General features: G+C 47.0%; 1 protein-coding gene across 1 annotated transcript; it reads left to right on the top strand.

Annotated features, from left to right (window-relative positions):
• Nucleotides 1–6,385: 6,385 nt before the first annotated feature.
• Nucleotides 6,386–12,115, top strand: PCLAF (PCNA clamp associated factor). The gene is made up of 4 exons (XM_073361443.2): nucleotides 6,386–6,516; nucleotides 6,616–6,693; nucleotides 7,441–7,609; nucleotides 11,627–12,115. The coding sequence occupies exons 1-4, from the start codon at nucleotides 6,474–6,476 to the stop codon at nucleotides 11,688–11,690; spliced, it is 354 nt and encodes a 117-aa protein (XP_073217544.1). The 5' UTR covers nucleotides 6,386–6,473; the 3' UTR covers nucleotides 11,691–12,115.
• Nucleotides 12,116–17,870: the final 5,755 nt, after the last annotated feature.

The following is a 17,870-nucleotide window of genomic DNA, read 5'->3' as shown; positions in this document are numbered from 1 at the left end:
TTTGACCTAACATGGCATATGTCGATCTAACATCGTAGTGTAGACCAGGTCTTGCTTCCTGAGGCTTGGTTCCTAGAGCATATCCAATAAATGCATTCACTATCTCCTTTTGTGCAGCAGCTCCTCCTCACTTTGCTTAGGAATGAAGCTTTCCTGTCAGTGCATCCCGCACTAGTCTGTTTTTCCTCAGTTCCCATGTCTGTGTCCTGCTCCTTCTGGGCTGCTTGAGGGGCATTCTGAAAACTTCTAGTCTGATATTTCCCAGGCGTTCTACATCCCTGACTCCAGCAAGCAATGCTGTCAATAGAGCAGTGGGGTTGGGGGTGGGGGGAATCCGGATCGATGTGCTAATGTTGTGCAGCTCTAGTGTGGGAGGATGAGCCAGAACCATGTACATGAAGCAGAAGGATGAAAGGCAAGGCTATCAGTGTATGGGGATGACATTGGTCTGTGTGGGTTGCTGTTCTGGGGATATTTGGCAGCTGGGTGGTGGATCAAGATGCTCATCTGGAGTAGTCGGAGGGGTAAGGGAGGAGGATTTGGCAGCTGAGAGAGAGGATTAGGATGTTTTGTCTAAAGGAGGAGTGACATGAGAGGATTTGGCAGTTGGGAGAAGGAAAATCAGATTGCACAGAGGAGGAAGAGGAACATGCACTTGTCTGGGATGGCTGTGTTGGCACCAGGGGCTACTACTACCCCTGAAATGGATCTTTACTGGCTCCCAGTAGCGCAAATTACTGTCCTATCAGTGAAAAAGGTCCACAGTAAATATCTTCAATGCACAGCAGTTTACTGAGAAGGAATTACACAAGCGATAAAGAACATAACTCCTATGTTAGACATTAAGAGCTATACATTAAGAGCTATACATTCTTCTTAGTGAGCCTCTCTTTCACAAACATACACAAACAGGCCCTGCGCTAGCTTCACACAGCTCCTGCTTGGCAACCAGAGAAGGTGATTACCAATTCTACGGATGCTGCTTCTCTCCAGGTCTGGTCTCCTCAGCCCTCTGGTCTATATTGGATTTCTTCGAGGCAAGTCCTTATCCAGGAAACCCCTCTGGTCACAGGTTTCAGAGTGGTAGCCGCATTAGTCTGTATTAGCAAAAACAGTGAGAAGTCCTTGTGGCACCTTAGAGACTACCAAATTTATCCGGGCTTAAGCTTTCATGGGCTAAACCCCACTTCATCAGATGCGTGGAATGGAAAATACAGTAGAGAGGTATAAATACACAGCATATGAAAAGATGGGAGTTGCCTTACCAAGTCGGGGGGGGGGGGAGGGGTCCATGCTAACGAGCCAATTCAGTCATAGTCCTACTCAAGCCCACGGAGCAGAGTTTTGGTCTGTCAAACAGCTTCTTCAAGGGTCAGTTAAGGAATCCCAACAGTAATTTAATTTGCTTGATTTTTATACTTTTTCCTCAAAGGAGTCACATGTCTCAAAAGCATGCCCAATGGGCATGCGGTTATTAATTTTATCTGATTAGTATTTTAGAACGGGCTGGGGGGTGGTACTGAATGAAGATCACTCCATGTTTACTCACTCATCAATCATCCACTCTGGCTCTCTGCGTGATGCTATAAGGTCACTATAACCAGGTCGATCTATGCTCCTTGCTGGAACTTTATGCATGTGATGTTTACTTTTGCATGGCCCATACTTGCCGACCAATCGGTTCAATATTGATTGCACATGCAGGCTTTGCCAGTCCTTTAGCAAATCTGGTTCTGCTTAAGGGGACTCTGCTCCCAGGATCCTCTGCAGCCCTTCAACCATGTTTAAGTCATGTCAAGTTATGCTCACACCATTCATTGAGTATGGCCACACCAATTTGGCACCATCCCAACAGTTGCTGTGGGAGAGTTCAACAACTAGGAAAGGGAGAGGGATTGTAGGATGGTTCTGCATTTAGAATGGGGATATGAGCTAGTCCATGGAGGTATTGTGGGATAGCTCAGCATCTGGGAAGGGAGGGGAATCAGGATGTCTGTCTGGATCTTCAACAGCTTAAACATGACGGAGCCAGTGACTGCTCCCCTTCCATCTGCAACCCACCAAGACAGCTCATCTCAGTGGGATGCTGCAGCTAGCAGAGCCCAGGTAGAACCTCTAGAAAAAAGGGCAGTGTTTTTTATCAGAGGGGCCTTGACTGGAATTCCAAGGTGTCAGACTGAGCCCAACCCTGAAATGCATACCTCTTCCCAAAGTGGAGAATCTGGGCCCTATTGAAGCCAATGGCAAACTCCAGCATTTTACTCAAACGCCCCCTCCCCCACCCATAAAGAGGGCAGAAGAATTAATTTAGAAAATCCAAAACACAAAACTTCCCAGCAGTGGCTAAACCTAAGAATAGGGGAGCGCAGTGTCCTTTCCAGACAACCGGGATGGGGCTTTGCATTTGGGGCCTGGATACTACAAAGCTGGTGCAATAGAAATGCTTAAATTATGGTAACATATCCATTAGGTGGGAAGGAGGGAGTGGCAATGAGAGGGTTCAGCATCTTCAGGAGGGTGAGTGTGGTGTCAGGGATCCATAATCTGAAGGGAGAGAGGTCAGGAGTGAGCACTTACTGGGAGTGGGTTAGGTAGTAATAGGGAAGTTGCAACTAGGCAGGCACTTCTCTGCATGTGCGCCAGGGTAGAGTCAGGGCACTTGCAGCTGTGTGATGTGGGGCGGGGCTTGACTGGGTGCATGAAGGTATTGGACAAGCATACTCCTCATATGTGGTGGAAGAGTTAAAGGAAGTGCACACCCCTGTGTTGGCTGTGTGCCGGCTCTTAGTAGAGTTAGTTTCCTTGTGCCACCAGCGCCCTTTGAATTGCACACAGACGTTGATCTTCCTCCATTATCTCAGGACTGTTTAGAAAGAAGCTTCTATTTTACTAGAAAAAAGAAAAGGAGGACTTGTGGCACCTTAGAGACTAACAAATTTATTTGAGCATAAGCTTTTGTGAGCTACAGCTCACTTCATCGGATGCATTCAGTGGAAAATACAGTGGGGAGATTTATATACATAGAGAACACGAAACAATGGGTGTTTCCATACACACTGTAATGAGAGTGATCACTTAAGGTGAGCTATTACCAGCAGGGGAGCTTTTGTAGTGATAATCAAGGTGGGCCATTTCCAGCAGTTGACACCAACGTCTGAGGAACAGTCGGGGGTGGGAATACACATGGGAAAATAGTTTTACTTTGTGTAATGACCCATCCACTCCAAGTCTTTATTCAAGCCTAAGTTAATTGTATCCAGTTTGCAAATTAATTCCAATTCAGCAGTCTCTCCTTGGAGTCTGTTTCTGAAGTTTTGTTGTTGAAGAATTGCAACTTTTAGGTCTGTAATCAGTGACCAAAGAGAATGACCAGTTCTCCGACTGGTTTTTGAATGTTATAATTCTTGATGTCTGATTTGTGTCCATTTATTCTTTTACGTAGAGACTATCCAGTTTGACCAATGTACATGGCAGAGGGGCATTGCTGGCACATGATGGCATGTATCACATTGGTAGATGTGCAGTTGAATGAGCTTCTGATAGTGTGGCTGATGTGATTAGGCCCTATGATGGTGTCCCCTGAATAGATATGTGGACACAGTTGGCAACAGGCTTTGTTGCAAGGATAGGTTCCTGGGTTAGTGGTTCTGTTGTGTGGTGTGTGGTTGCTGGTGAGTATTTGCTTCAGGTTGGGGGGCTGTCTGTAAGCAAAGACTGGCCTGTCTCCCAAGATCTGTGAAAGTGATGGGTTATCCTTCAGGACAGGTTGTAGATCCTTGATGATGCATTGGAGAGGTTTTAGTTGGGGGCTGAAGGTGACGGCTAGTGGCGTTCTTGTTATCTTCTTTGTTGGGCCTGTCCTGTAGTAGGTGACTTCTGGGTACTCTTCTGGCTCTGTCAATCTGTTTCTTCACTTCAGCAGGTGGGTGTATTGTAGTTGTAAGAATGCTTGAGAGAGATCTTTTTAGGTGTTTGTCTCTGTCTGAGGGGTTGGAGCAAATGCGGTTGTATCGTAGAGCTTGTACTGGAGCTGCTCCTGAACGGCTCTACTTAGAGCTTATCTCCCCATTGAGCTAAATGGAGCAGTTCACACCTATCAAGGTCACAGAGCTAGCTGCACCCATACACTGCTCTCTCCAAGTGCATCCCTACTAGTGCCAGGCCTAATCCTTCATCTCTCCTGGAGTAGAATTTTTCAATTCTCTAATTTAGACCAGGACCTGGACTACAGCACTCTGTACCAACAACTCTAACCCTGCAGATCCAACTGAGTGGAATAATGTGACAGAACAGCCTGTTTAAAACATAAGTATTGATTGTTTGTTAATAGGACAAAACATTGGAGAGAAAATGCATGCATCTGAAGAAGTGCAGTGGGGGAGGTTTCGATTGGATATTAGGAAAAACTTTTTCACTAAGAGGGTGGTGAAACACTGGAATGCGTTACCTAGGGAGGTGGTAGAATCTCCTTCCTTAGAGGTTTTTAAGGTCAGGCCTGACAAAGCCCTGGCTGGGATGATTTAACTGGGAATTGGTCCTGCTTCGAGAGGGGGGTTGGACTAGATGACCTTCAGGGGTCCCTTCCAACCCTGATATTCTATGATTCTAAGTGGGTTTTTTACCCACAAAAGTGTATGCCCAAATAAATCTGTTTGGCTTTAAGGTGCCACAGGACTCCTCGTTGTTTTTGTCTTACCTAAAGCTCTACCAGCTGTGCAGGGTGAGCTAGGCAGACCTATCTTCTCTAGACAACCCCTCCAGCTTCCTATATGTAGTCTGGTTCCCCGCATCCCATTGTCTCCCCCTCCTCCTGAGTGTTCCTCTTTAAGCCCAGCTTGAGTTCTTTGTTCGCCTGTGTTTGGTGGGCCTCAATCCATCCTAGTGAAAGCTAACCATGTAGGCTTAACAGCAAGAGTCCTCAGACAGTCCTCCATTGAGCTAATCCAACATACTCAGACAGTAAACAAGCCCATAATTAGACTAATACGCAGTATTATTACAAGCGGCAAAGAGTCCTGTGGCACCTTATAGACTAACAGACGTACTGGAGCATGAGCTTTCGTGGGTGAATACATGGATGACATGCATCTGACGAAGTGGGTATTCACCCACAAAAGCTCATGCTCCAATACGTGTTAGTCTATAAGGTGCCACAGGACTCTTTGCCGCTTTTACAGATCCAGACTAACACAGCTACCCCTCTGGAGTATTATTACAGGGCACCTGCAGATCCATTACAACACCTCTTTAACTCTATTATTCAAGGCAGTTTACAAGATTCAGCAAGACATTGATTTTCCATTGATTTACCTCCAGATCACATTCAGAAGGTTTCCTTTGCACTCCCAGTTGGCAGCTATACTCGGGCTTGTCTACATGGGGAAATTGACTGGAATAGTTATTGTAGAATAAGCTATTTGGTAACTGCTGTTCCCATGTGGACTTTCTGTTCTGGAATAACAATGATTTTCCCCCCAGAATAATTATTCCAGTTTAGAAGTGCACTGATTATACCAACACAGAGTGACGTTTATTCTGGAATAGAGTGTCTATGGAGGGAGCTATTGTGTAATAGCTATTCTGGTCAAATTCCCAGTGTAGCGTAGACAAACTCTAGACATAGGTGCTGAAACTAGGGGAGCTGAGGGTCCTGCCACGCCCCATGGCTTCATCGGATACAGGGTTGTATAGAGGGCAGGGGAGTTCGGAGGGGGGTGTGTGGGTAGGGGTTGGGGCGGTCAGAGGGTGGGGAGCGGGGGGGGGGTTGAATGGGGGCAGGGGTCCTGGGGGGGCAGCCAGGAAGGAGGGGGGGTTGGATGGGGTAGTGGGGGGCAGTCAGGGGCAGGGGTTCCAGGGGTGAGGGATGAAGGGGTGGTTGGATGGGGCAGGGATCCCGGGGGGGGGCAGTTAGGAAGTAGGGGGTTGGATGGGGCGGTCAGGGAGAAGGGGTGGTTGGATTGGGCAGGGGTCCGGGGGGGGGGGGAAGTCAGGAAGAAGACGAGGGGTTGGTTGGGGCAGTCGGGGGTGGTCAGGGGACAGGGAAGGGTGGATGGGGCAGGGGTCCCAGGGGGGCTGTCAGGGAGGGTGGGTGGGTAGGGGGCGGGGGCCGGGCCCCGCCTGGCTGTTTGGGGAGACAGCCTCCCCTAACCGGCCCTCCATACGATTCTGGAAACCTGAATGTGGCCCTCAGGCCAAAAAGTTTGCCCGCCCCGGGACTGGCTCATCACACCGACAGCTGCTCCCGGCTCCGTGGGGTGGGGAAGCGGGGCGGGGGCGAGTCCCCGCCCACGCCTGCCGCAGAGAACCACTGAGTGGTCGGTTCTGGTTCCGCTCCGGGCCAATAGGAGCGCGCCGCAGGGCGCGCGCGCGGGAAAAGCTGTGTGGTGCCGGAGGAGTGTGCGGACGCGGGCTCTTTCCCGCTCTGTCCGCCGCAGGCAGCGCGCGGGCCGAGCTCCCCCTCGCCTCGCCTCGGCATGGTGCGGACCAAGGCGGATTGCGGCGGGGCCTACCGGAAAGGTGCGGGTGGGAGCGGGTGGGGGGCTGGGGCCGCCCAGGCCTCGGGGGGCTGGGGCCGAGCGCTTCCCGCCGGGCACTAACCGCTCCCTCCCCTTGCAGTGGTCGCCGCCCGGGCTCCCCGGAAAGCGCTGGGCTCCAGCAGCGCCAACGCGGGCCCTTCGCCGCCTGCCAAGAAAGGTGAGTGTCGAGCTGGCTGGGGAGCCCGCTGCTGGGGCCGCGCAGCCCGGCCCGGGGTGGGGGACGGCGGGGCGGGGGCTGCCGCAGGCCTCGCAGCTCCTCGGGCCCAGGTCCCTGTGGGCTCCTGCCGGCCCAGCTGCCGCTCGTCATGGCAGGGCCGAGGGGACGGGGTCGCGCGGCGGGTTGGAGCCTTGCGAGGCCGCCCTCGCTTCTCTGTCCCGAGCTTCTCACCCCGCGGCCGCTCCGTACCCGGCGTAACGGTCCCTCCGTACCCGGCGCGGGGGGGGCGTCCCGAGCCCGAAAGCGGGGTAGAGACCGACAGGGAGTGATAACAGCGACCCTAAGTGAGCCCCTGGCGCCCCCAAGGCTTCTCGCGGACCCCCGAGTGAGACCTGCTGTGCAGTGAGGGCAGCCTGGTGTTAATCGCCCATGGACCATAACGAAACATGGGGTTGGGCCTTCTCCACGGAAGGATTTGATACCTTGCTGCAACGGGACATAGTTCAGCCTGCAAAACTTGCTACTGGCTGAGAAGTTGAGGTGTTTCCACTTAAGAGATAATTTGTCCGGAGATTAGTCTGAAAATGGGGTGGGACAGAGCTGCAGCTTAACATCAGTTAGCCACCGTGTTTGTTAAGGGGTTTATGGTGAGCGATTTATTGTTTCATCATTGAACTAGATGTGTCCAGGGTTGCCCAGCATACTGTTGTCTCAATGGCTAGCTTGATAAACTCATTTCCTTTGTAGTTGAAAACAAGTATGCTGGTGGAAATCCAGTATGTGTGAGACCAACACCAACCTGGCAAAAAGGGATTGGAGAATTCTTCAGGCAGTCCTCAAGACATGCAGAGAAAGAGAACCAGATGCCTGATGATGAAGAGGCAGGAAGCAGTGGAATAGGAAGACTTACTAAGAAGTAAGGGTTCATTTCTGTTAAGTTGGGTTATGGAGGAGAAAGTACAAAATCAACAGATCATATCTTTTAATTTTTGTTACCGAGTATTTTGGCATCAAAGATGTCACCATGAAGGATATGACTTCCCCCTCATGCTTAGGGTGACCATATTTTCCAGAGGGAAAGCAGGACACCATGGGGAGCTGGACTGAGCCCCCTCTTCCCAGACCTGTCCTCATCTGCCTGCTTGAGGTGCGAACCCCCCCTCCCCCAATGCGGGGCTGATGTTGCTGCTCGCCTGAGCCCTGCCTGCCCACTGCATGAAGCAGGAGCTGGCATCACTGCTTGCTTGAGTCCTGCCGTCTCTCCTCTCTCCCCCGCTTGCACGGTGTGGGGTTGGCATATCCATTTGCTCCCCCAATGCGATCTTCCACCCTCCAGTTTTTTGACAAAAGTGGGCATTTGTCCCATTTGCTCTTGCCAAAAAAAGTCAGGACGGGTGGGACAAGGCTTAAAAACAGGACTGTCCTGGCCAAAATGGGATGTATGGTCGGTCACTCTACTCGTGCTCTACCTGATCTCAGTACATGGTGTAAACATGCAAACTTGAAACTTCTCAGAAGCAACAAACGTCTAACGCACTGAACAAAGAAATGCAAAAGAGTTCTCTTTTTCTACTGGCCCCTGTGATTATGCCATCTTAAAACAATATCCTGTCTGATGGAGAATGGTGCGTTTTTGGCTCACTCTTCTGTTCGATGAACAGTTGTCGCTGGCAAAGATCACTGAAGTGAGCCAATCTGTTGCTCCTGTAAACCTAATCTATTGAAAGACTCTCTATAGAGTGCCTCAATGGGTGTAATATCTAACTCTACTAAAGGCTTAGACTAGACAACAAAGCAGACTTCAGAACTTGGGTCTTAAATTGCTGTTCCAGGTCTCAAACATAAGAACATAATGTGAAAACTGGCTTGTTTTGAAAGTAGCAGATTATGGTTCTTCTTCCTCAACTATTTTTCCTAGGTAAAATAGTAATGTTCTTTAATGACTTCCTTGGTAGCCTTGCACCACTGGGAGTGTCTGTGCTTAGGGGACAGAACAGGAAGTGGCCTGAGGTTGGCCGTGAAAGAAGTAAACAATGTGGCATATGATTGAAGTAGATTCAGTGAAGGGGCAGAGTTGAACACCTGGACAAGAAACTTAAACAAAATACAGTGTAGACATTAGACTCAAAAGGGTATGTGATGGAAGATTGCAGCGACTGTTCCAAATGGATTGGAGGGAAGCAAGTTGGGAAGAAGGGGCAGGGACTGCAGTAATCAAGACAGGAGGTAGGGCGTGTGCAAGAAATCTTTTTATTTGAAATGGCTTACTCATTGGAACACTAACCCTGAATTAGTTGGGTAACTCATGTTCATTATTTGGGCCACAGTAAGGAAGCTATGGGTGGGGGTAGCCTTGTGTTGTGTCTCATCCGTTTCTATTGTTTGCGGGGGCAGGGTAAAGGTAAATAGATTACAGTAAAGTGCACAGTGTTCTTTAGAGTTGCACTTCCTTTTGATGAACAGGTTTTTGCCTGGTTTAAACCTTTGGCTGGATGCACTATGGCTGTCTGTATAAAATACTTGGACTGGCATCTTTGGCCCATCTTGAGAGTGGATGTCTGATAAATGTTAGTGCTGTCCTCGGATTAAGTCTTTCCAATGGGAAAATGTTACCAGAAAGCAAGGCACAGGGCTTGGAATAGCAAATGCTTCTTGGGAAGCCAACAATTTTCCTCTTGTATAAATGATTACTCTCCTTATAGTACAATAATTATGCCCTGCCTCTGGTTTTGTTCATACTGCTCCCTTCAGCAGTACAGTAGTACCTCAGAGTTACAAATACTTTGGGAATGGAGGTGGTTCGTAACTCTGAAATGTACATAACTCTGAACAAAACATTGTGGTTTTTCTTTCAAAAATGTACAACTGAACATTGACTTAATACAGCTTTGCAACTTGACTATGCAGAAGAAAAATGCTGCTTTCCCTTTTTTTTTTTTTAGTAGTTTACATTTAACACAGTACTGTACACAGTACTTTTTTTGGTCTCTGCTGCTGCCTGATTGTGTACTTCTGGTTCCAAATAAGGTGTATGGTTGACTGGTCAGTTTGTAACTCTGGTGTTTGTAACTCTGAGGTTCTACTGGAGATATGCATATGTAGAGTAGCAAAGAGGGGCAACTTCCTACATACCGGTAACTGCAGTGTGTTTAGAGTATAAAAAGTTGCTATGAAAGTGGAAAAAATCGCTCACTGTTCAAAGAGCAAATAATCACTGAACGGCTAAGATCATGGCCTCCAGAAAGGAAAGTCCAGCAGCTCATAGCACCTTTTAATAGGGATTCATCCAACTCTTTCTGGCTTAATCTATAAAGGCTATCAGTCTCTTGTGATAAAACTTGATCTTTGAATCCACTGACTCTTCCAGAGGCAGCTGAAGACTGATGAACTAGCAATAAGATGCTTAGGTAAAGTCTTTGCTCTGAACATACTTACTCTGTAGTCTTTTTTTGCTATTCTAACTGGTGTAACTCTGATTTGTGCTCCGGGGAAGCTGTGGATACTGTCTACGTATTTCGTATTTCAGAACCTGAAGTGCTGTCTCTGTCCTAACTAATTCACATTTCAGCTGACTACAGAACTCTTATTTTTAGGTTTACTAAAATAAGAGGCTGTATGATGTTTAACTCTGTGAAGCGGGTTCTTTATTTCCCCTTGGAGATCTAGGGGAACTGGGCTAGGTGCAGAAACTACATCATGGGTCTTGTTGGGGGGAGTCTGACTTCTAACAGGAAAAGCTTTAACTTGGGTCCTTTAAGGATGACTGAAGTGTAGATCCCTCACCACTCTGTTTTATCTCCCTGCAACCCATCCCATACTTTTGTGTAGGGAGAGAAGTACACTGTAGAGTAGACCAGTAGTTCTCAGCCTCTTCATACCAAGCCTATGAGGCAATACGGGAAGGGCAAGCTGAGAATCTATGCTATAGATAGTTGCTTTTTGGTCCAGTTCCAAGGCTGTGTCTCCTTAAGATGCTGACCAGTGTGTTCTTGTTTTTTATCTCTTCATCTGGATGCTCTGTGCTGGGGTTTTACCCTTCAGTGAAGCAAGGGTTGCTTATCTAGTTCTGGGGTGAGCAAACTATGGCACATGAGCTGCAGCCGGCCCTTGAGCTCCCGCTGGGGAATGGGGTCTGGGGCTTGACCCGCTCTGGCACGGCTCCCAGAAGCAGTGGCATGTCCCCTCTGTCTCCTACGCGCGCTTCCCTTCCCCAGCCCTGATCCCCTTCCCACCCTCTGAACCCCTTGGTCTCAGCCCGGAGCACCCTCCTGTACCCCAAACCCCCCTCAGCCCCACCTCAGAGCCTGCACCCCCAGCCAGAGCCTTCACTCTCCCCGTGCCCCAATCCCCAGCCCCGCCCCAATTCCCAGCCCCGCCCCAGATCCTGCAACCCTAGCTGGAGAGCGCACACACACCCATCCATCCATCCATCCATCCAGATTTGTTTACTATGCTCAGACCTGAAACTTCAGTTGATAGCCTCTCAGCTCCACAGAAGCTATGGAAGGTGGGTGTGTGATGATCTAGATAAAGAAGGGAAGGTGGCTGAACCAATTCCTGCCATCAAGGAAGGCTCTCAGGTGGGTACCTAATGCAGCATAAAATCCTCTGCACTTGAGTGAGCTTCCAAAGGAGAAAGGCTTCTTAGGAGCTCTATACGTGGGTTAGTTAAAGCTGCTTTTACCTTTTGGTTGCTCATTTGCTAAAGAGTGAGTTGGCTACTGTATATTGATTTGAGGGTTTCTTACTATATTTCATCAGTGTACAAAAGAATACGGAGATCTATTGAGGGCCACTAATTCTAGTGGTCTACATTACTTAGTCTTGTATGTCAGAGGCTCCTTGAAGAGCACTGTTAAAAGAACCTCTGTCAGCATATTTGTCAGTTATATTGATTTGCTTTGAAAGTTAAAATTCTCTCCTATCCCTACAGAGCTCGTCCCTTGACTCCAGATCCCACAGAAGATGATGCATCCTCTGAAGATGAGCAAATATGATTTTGTCCTGCCTCTATTTCTTACTGACTGTGCGTTTCCTATACTTGAGTTGGGCTTTCTTGTACATTTTGTATATATCTTTTTTACATTCATGATGGCTTTTTTGTTTAGTTATTGTACAGAACTTTAAATTAACATTAGGCTTTTTACTCAATCATCCTTAGAACTACTTCAAAGGTTTGAGTGATTGCAAGGAAGTTTCTGGTAAAATTAATATATATATCTCTTGGAGCTTAGCATTCATTATAAAGCACTGTTTAAGTTGTCTTTTTTATCATCTTGCTTAAAATGGCTTTCTTGGCTTCCCTAATGATTCCACTGTAGTGTGCTGCTTATGGTGTTGAAGACTGGTGCCATATTTGTGCTTTACTGTCTAAAAGGCAGTCTGATTTTTTTCTATTAAATGGAAGTATTTTATAAAGAAATCTGAGTGGGTATCTTCATTGAAATAATCTGTTGAGGTGACTGACCTTGCCCTCTCAGGATAGTTAGGGCAGAGGTTGAAAATACACTTACACTTCTCTGAGAGGGGTCCAAAACACTTCATAGGAGAGAGGCCTTGAACAATCATGCTGAAATAATTCTGTGCTTAGTAGACTGCAACCTACATATGTAAATGGAGACGCGTGATCTGACTATTGTACTCCACAGAACCTAGCCCAGTGAGGCCCTCATCCAGTTGGAGTTGGTAGGTGCTGTTGTGTGGAGGCTTGTAATCTGACTTGTCCAAGATAAGTCCAACTCCGCTGGTAAATAAAAATTGTTCATAAAAAGTCAGCTACAGTTGGAGACAAATAGACTGGTGTAAACTAGATTGTTTATAAATAGTGCTAAAGCTTTGAGGCTCCTGATAAAATCATGTGTTATGACAAGCTTAAAAATCCTAGAAAGGGGAGGAAATAGTTGAAATCAACATGTATTTTGAGTGGCTAATGGAGTGAGGCTTCCACGCCTTCCTGGATACATTATCTGGGAGACACTCAAGGGGGGCAGAGGGTGTACTCACTGGAAGGAGTAAAATTAACTACTATGACTGCCATCCCCACTGTCTCCTGAGACTAGGTCTCCATTGTTCTGATCCTAAAGTGTCCTGGCTAGACGAGGCCAGAGAAGGAACCACAGATACTGCCACCTCCACAGTCTTCAACAAATCCTAAACATGTGAGTCTGCTGTAACTCCCTCCCTCGTATCCCTTTTCTTCCATATCTTATTTCTTCTTTCATCTTTTCTGTCTAAAAAGAGTCCAACTTAGCTGGCCAAGTCTGTACCTTTTGCAACACTGCTGTGAGGCAGCTAAAAGCAATACCTTTAAACAGATTGATGCTGACAAGTGCCAGATCTTAAAGTAACTAATCAGATTGCATGCTGTGCCTGTGCCTCTTCAATGGTGAGGTTGCAAGTGAGTCAGGACCAGAGGCAGAGGGTGTATTTTTAACACTGCCATTCTTTTGTCCTCTTTTTGTGCGCGCAGTTTTGTTTCGCCTTCACTGTCAGACTTCAGCAGCAGCAACTCCAGACCATCTCAACTAACTTTCTCTTTTCCCCCCTCCCAAATCAAGGGCAGTTAATATATCTGAAATATCAAATGGGGTTTTCCCTAGAAAAATTATACAAGTAAAGGGAACAAGGGACATTGTTAAAATGAAAACTTTATTTAAATTTACATTTTAACTGTCTTAGCCTTTTATTAAAAAGATACAGAAAACAGTTTTTTTTGTGGCAGAAGTTAAGATGGGAACAAGAGTTTCTTTAATATCTTATCCTTTGTTGGGCTATACACATGGCCTTTAACACAACACTGCTGCTCTAATACAAACACAATGAGCAGCTGAAGAGAGATCTATAACTAAATGCCTATGGATAAATCTTAAGCCAGCTTAAACATTATACTTCTGTACTGCACAAAGGCATGTTCACACAAACTAACTGGTGTGCCTAGCTAAAGATCATTACAAATGGTGGTTTAAAAAAACCCCAAACCTCGCCATGCCTGCACAATGAATATATTGAACAAAACGGGTTTAAAAGCAGGCTGCTCGTCAACAAATGTTGCCCTTTGAGCTCTAAAGTACAAAATAAATCTCATCCTCTTTATTATGCGTATAAGATGTACGGAAATTGACAGGCATGTTATAGCTATGCTGGTCTATTTCCCAATGTAAAAAAGCCCTAAAGTAAAAAAGGAAACTTAAACCTTTTTAGGCTACCTTTATACAGCGTAAACACACAGTTCAATGCAAACTGCTCTTTTACATATCACATTTAAAACCTGAGCACTAGAAACTAAACACCAAATGGCAATAACTGCAATTCTAACGTCACACTTTGTACACAGGTAGTAAAACCAAAACTAATCAATATTCGGAAGAAAAGCAAACATGCTTGTAAGTAGGGCTGTTGATTAATCACGATTAAAAAGATAAACCTGATTAAATCACACTGTTAAACAATAAAATACCAATTGAAATTAAATTTTGGATGTTTTTCTACATTTTCATATATATTGCATTTTGTTGTAATTGAAATCTGTATATTTGATTACTATTTATTTTTACAGTGCAAATATCTAATCAGATATGTTGCCAGCACCCAGTGCCGAGAGGCTGAACAACAGCTGGAGTGGTTCGTTACCCGGTCTGCTACACCTAATAATCACAACGGGGTGGAGAAGCAGAAAAGTTTATTTGCAGCTGCAAAAAGGTACAGGGAGAATAAAATCTCAAATCCTGCACAACAGAGCAGGAAGTTACACAGGCTTTTATACATCCTTTTTCCCAGCATACTTATCCAATAGCAAGCTGCTCCAAGTATCCATATAGCCAGCCAATCCAGTTCCCAGCTAGTTCCCTGATTCTCTGTATCATTTGTTAAACTATACATAAAGCTGCTTTATTCAGCATTGTTCTTCCATATCTCCCCTGTTTGGCCTTGCTTAGTTTCAGGCAGTCTGACTCTGCAACATACTGTTGCAGATTCTCAGCATAACTGCTGTGTGTGCCTCCAGGCGGGGGGGCCAAGGACACTTGGGCCTAGCACGCAGAGCTGCTGCGAGTGCCTCCAGGCAGGAGGGGGGGGGCGCCAAGGACACCAGGGCCTAGTGCGAGGGGGCTTCATCGACATTCGTGGTCTTCCATCCCCTCGAGTTACCTAGTGGCCATGCCCCAGTGTTCCCAACAACTCCCCCCTTTGAGAACACTCAACAGCCTTGGCTCTGAGTTTTCTCACTTCGGCTACTTATTTTTTACAATATGACTTTGCATAAGCACTTTGTGATAGCCCTGAAGAGAATGACTTATTAACTTTTGCAAAAGAGCCCTGACACATGATACTGCACAGCATAATACCAGTAATACAAGCAATACAGGAAAGAGAAGTTTCAATAGCAGGCTAAATAAACCACCAAGTGTTAGCCGACGGCCAAGGATGTTTGGTGAGGTGCCAGCTATGCCCGTTTATACCATCCGTGACTTTAACCGCTAGGACGCACTGTCCCTTCGCGGCGGGCAGCCCGGGCTAGGCTGACGGATGCCCCAAGGTCCTAACCACCCGTGACTTTAACTGCTAGAGCTCAGAGCTCCTTCGCAGCGGGCAGTCAATACTGACTGACAGGTGCCCCAATGGCAGCACTAAGAGCCTCTCCACACCTGTGACTTTAACTGCTAGAGCTCAGAGCTCCTTCGCAGCGGGCAGCCAGGATTGACTGACAGGTGCCCCAAGAGTTTGCCCCGTGGAGGCGGCACAACTCAACGCTAGGCTCTTAGTACTCTCACCTAATGGCCAGGCTTTAGAGCCAAAACGGCTGAGGTTCTTTAATTGTGTTGGCTGCTTTACAGTAAACCAGAGAAAACAAGTCAGGCTTATGCATAAATGGTTACCAAAATTTATTAAGCTAGATTCTAATCATGTGGTTACAAAATTGCTAGTGCCTACTTATTTAAATGTAGAGATGTTACACACACAAACAAGTTACAAAACTGAAGCCACAATCCCAAAGAAAGAAAACAAAGTATAGAGCTCTATTTCAAAATATGTGTACGCTAAAGATAGGAGATCAGGTGTGGGTGCTTCTTACCCTCCTTGCATCTCTCGATTCCAGCGGTGCCAAGCCAGGATCGGTCACTCAATTCCACGGAAAGACGAATAAGGGACAAGGCGTAGGGACCCTCTTAGCTGCAGAAGCCTTGGGAGGCTGTCACTTATCTGACCAGCAGATAGATAGTGAAAAGCACTCAAAAATCATGGTGCTGTAGGTCCCCTACTCACATCTGAAGAAGTGAGCTGTAGCTCACGAAAGCTTATGCTCTAATAAATTGGTTAGTCTCTAAGGTGCCACAAGTCCTCCTTTTCTTTTTGCGAATACAGACTAACACGGCTGTTACTCTGAAACCTGATACTTATACCTCTGTACTCCTTTATTCTCTTTCTCCTTTCTTATGCCAAATTGAGGCTGGTCTGGCGGGGTGACGCCAGCTTTCGCAAGAGTAGTTTACACTTGCAAAGGAGAGAAACAATAAGTGTCGACTACTGGACATTTCTTTTATGAGGGTAAATATTTTCCCAACTAGGATGTTGGTGTGTGTGCATCATGCTATTTAGTTGGGGCTAAGAGCCATGTCTGTCACAGGGCCTCTGCCTGCTGTGAGCTTAATCCTTGTATCTGTTCCCAGAGGCACATTGTAGCAGCACACCTGTGCTTTCACAGCTTCAAAGGCTGGGCTGGAATATATGTTAAGTGCCCTGTTCCTGCTTCCTCCTGTGTTTCCAGCAATGCTGGTCTGAGGGGTGGGGGGCGGCTGTCTGGCTACACCAAGCCAAGACGACAAACCCCAGCCTGAAAACAAGGTTTGCAACCAATCGTTCTCTGGGGCAGTATAGGCAACCTGTGCTCTGGCTCGGGCATGGGCCTCAGCCTGTACCACCTTTTCATAGATCTCATAACTGCTATCATTTACATATACACAACATCGGGGCCCGATGAGGGCACAAACCCCTCCTTGGGATGCCAAGAGATAGTCCAAAGCCAGCCTGTTTTGGAGGGAAAACGTCCTGAGCTGCTGTACCTCTTTATTTAATGTTTTTACTGCTGACCCTAAATCACTAACCGAGTCCTCTAACTCTAAGGCCACTTTCTCAAGTACCATCTGCAGCCTTACAGTATAGCGGCCTATGCATGCCAGGGCTGGCCCGGTAAACAGTGGCGCTATTCCCAGTACAGAGCACCCTACCAGCTTCTCGGTTGTGAGGGGATTCTTCACATTGCCCGCCAATGCCTTAGTCAGTCGCCGCAGGGTCTTTTCTCGTGACTCAACAGAGGTGTCTCGGGCATTTCTAATCTTTCCTTTGGGCAGTGTGGCAGTTATGGAAAGATGAGGAACTCCATGAGCTATATAACAGCTACCTGTCCAGTTGGCTGGCAGCACCTTGTAAGCCTTTCGGCCACATACAAAATAGTGACCCTGTAGGGCCCAATAAGGACTGTTTCTTAAGGGGATTTCTGGGATATTTAAGGCTGCTTTGGCTGCTTTTTTAAACAATTCATATGCCCCTAGGGGGGCATCCCATCCTCCTGACTGGGTACAAGTGGGGGCATTTCTAATTGTGCCGTTCAAATTACACTCGCCATAGGGACCACTACAAACCCACCATTGGCTTGCTACATTGGAGATATTAACTGGACGGCAAGTTACATTTCCAAACCCCTTTTTTGTGGTAAGATTATTTGTAAGTGTTTCCCTAAAAGGGGAGGAACCATTACACCCACACCGTTGGCCTCCCCTGTTGGTCTTTATCCAATACCCATCAGCCCACTGTGTAATAACACAGGAGCTCTTTCCCACAGGATACCCATAGGGATCAGATTGGTTTCGGGTAAAACATAACACTCCCTCAGTGAGTACTGCAACTGAATACTCCTGGTCCTGATAGGTGGCTTGCTGTAAAGAGGTCTTGTTCCAGAACGGCGAGTCCGTTCTTTTTTGCTTTTTGGTGGTGGCTAATTCTGCTAGGGTCAAGGGCAGCATGTCAAGGGGCATTCCCGTTTTGGGGGATAGTGGAGTTGGAGCACATACCCAGCAATCAGTCTGGTTTGTTAAAGTAGCAACATGGTGCGCAAGCAAAACAAAGGAGTTATGCTCCCGATATGCACAATTTGGAAATACCAATACAAAGAATAACAATGT

This window comes from Lepidochelys kempii, chromosome 10 (genome assembly GCF_965140285.1).
Source record: "Lepidochelys kempii isolate rLepKem1 chromosome 10, rLepKem1.hap1, whole genome shotgun sequence".
NCBI lineage: Eukaryota > Metazoa > Chordata > Testudines > Cheloniidae > Lepidochelys > Lepidochelys kempii.
This window is presented reverse-complemented; position numbering and strand designations above follow the sequence as displayed.

What these genes read in the sequence shown, in the direction of transcription:
- PCLAF (XM_073361443.2), top strand. Translation starts at nt 6,474, where the DNA reads ATGGTGCGGACCAAGGCGGATTGCGGCGGGGCCTACCGGAAAG. An exon ending in CGGCGGGGCCTACCGGAAAG is followed by an intron (nt 6,517 to 6,615) that starts GTGCGGGTGGGA and finishes CTCCCCTTGCAG; the next exon opens with TGGTCGCCGCCCGGGCTCCC. An exon ending in ATAGGAAGACTTACTAAGAA is followed by an intron (nt 7,610 to 11,626) that starts GTAAGGGTTCAT and finishes CTATCCCTACAG; the next exon opens with AGCTCGTCCCTTGACTCCAG.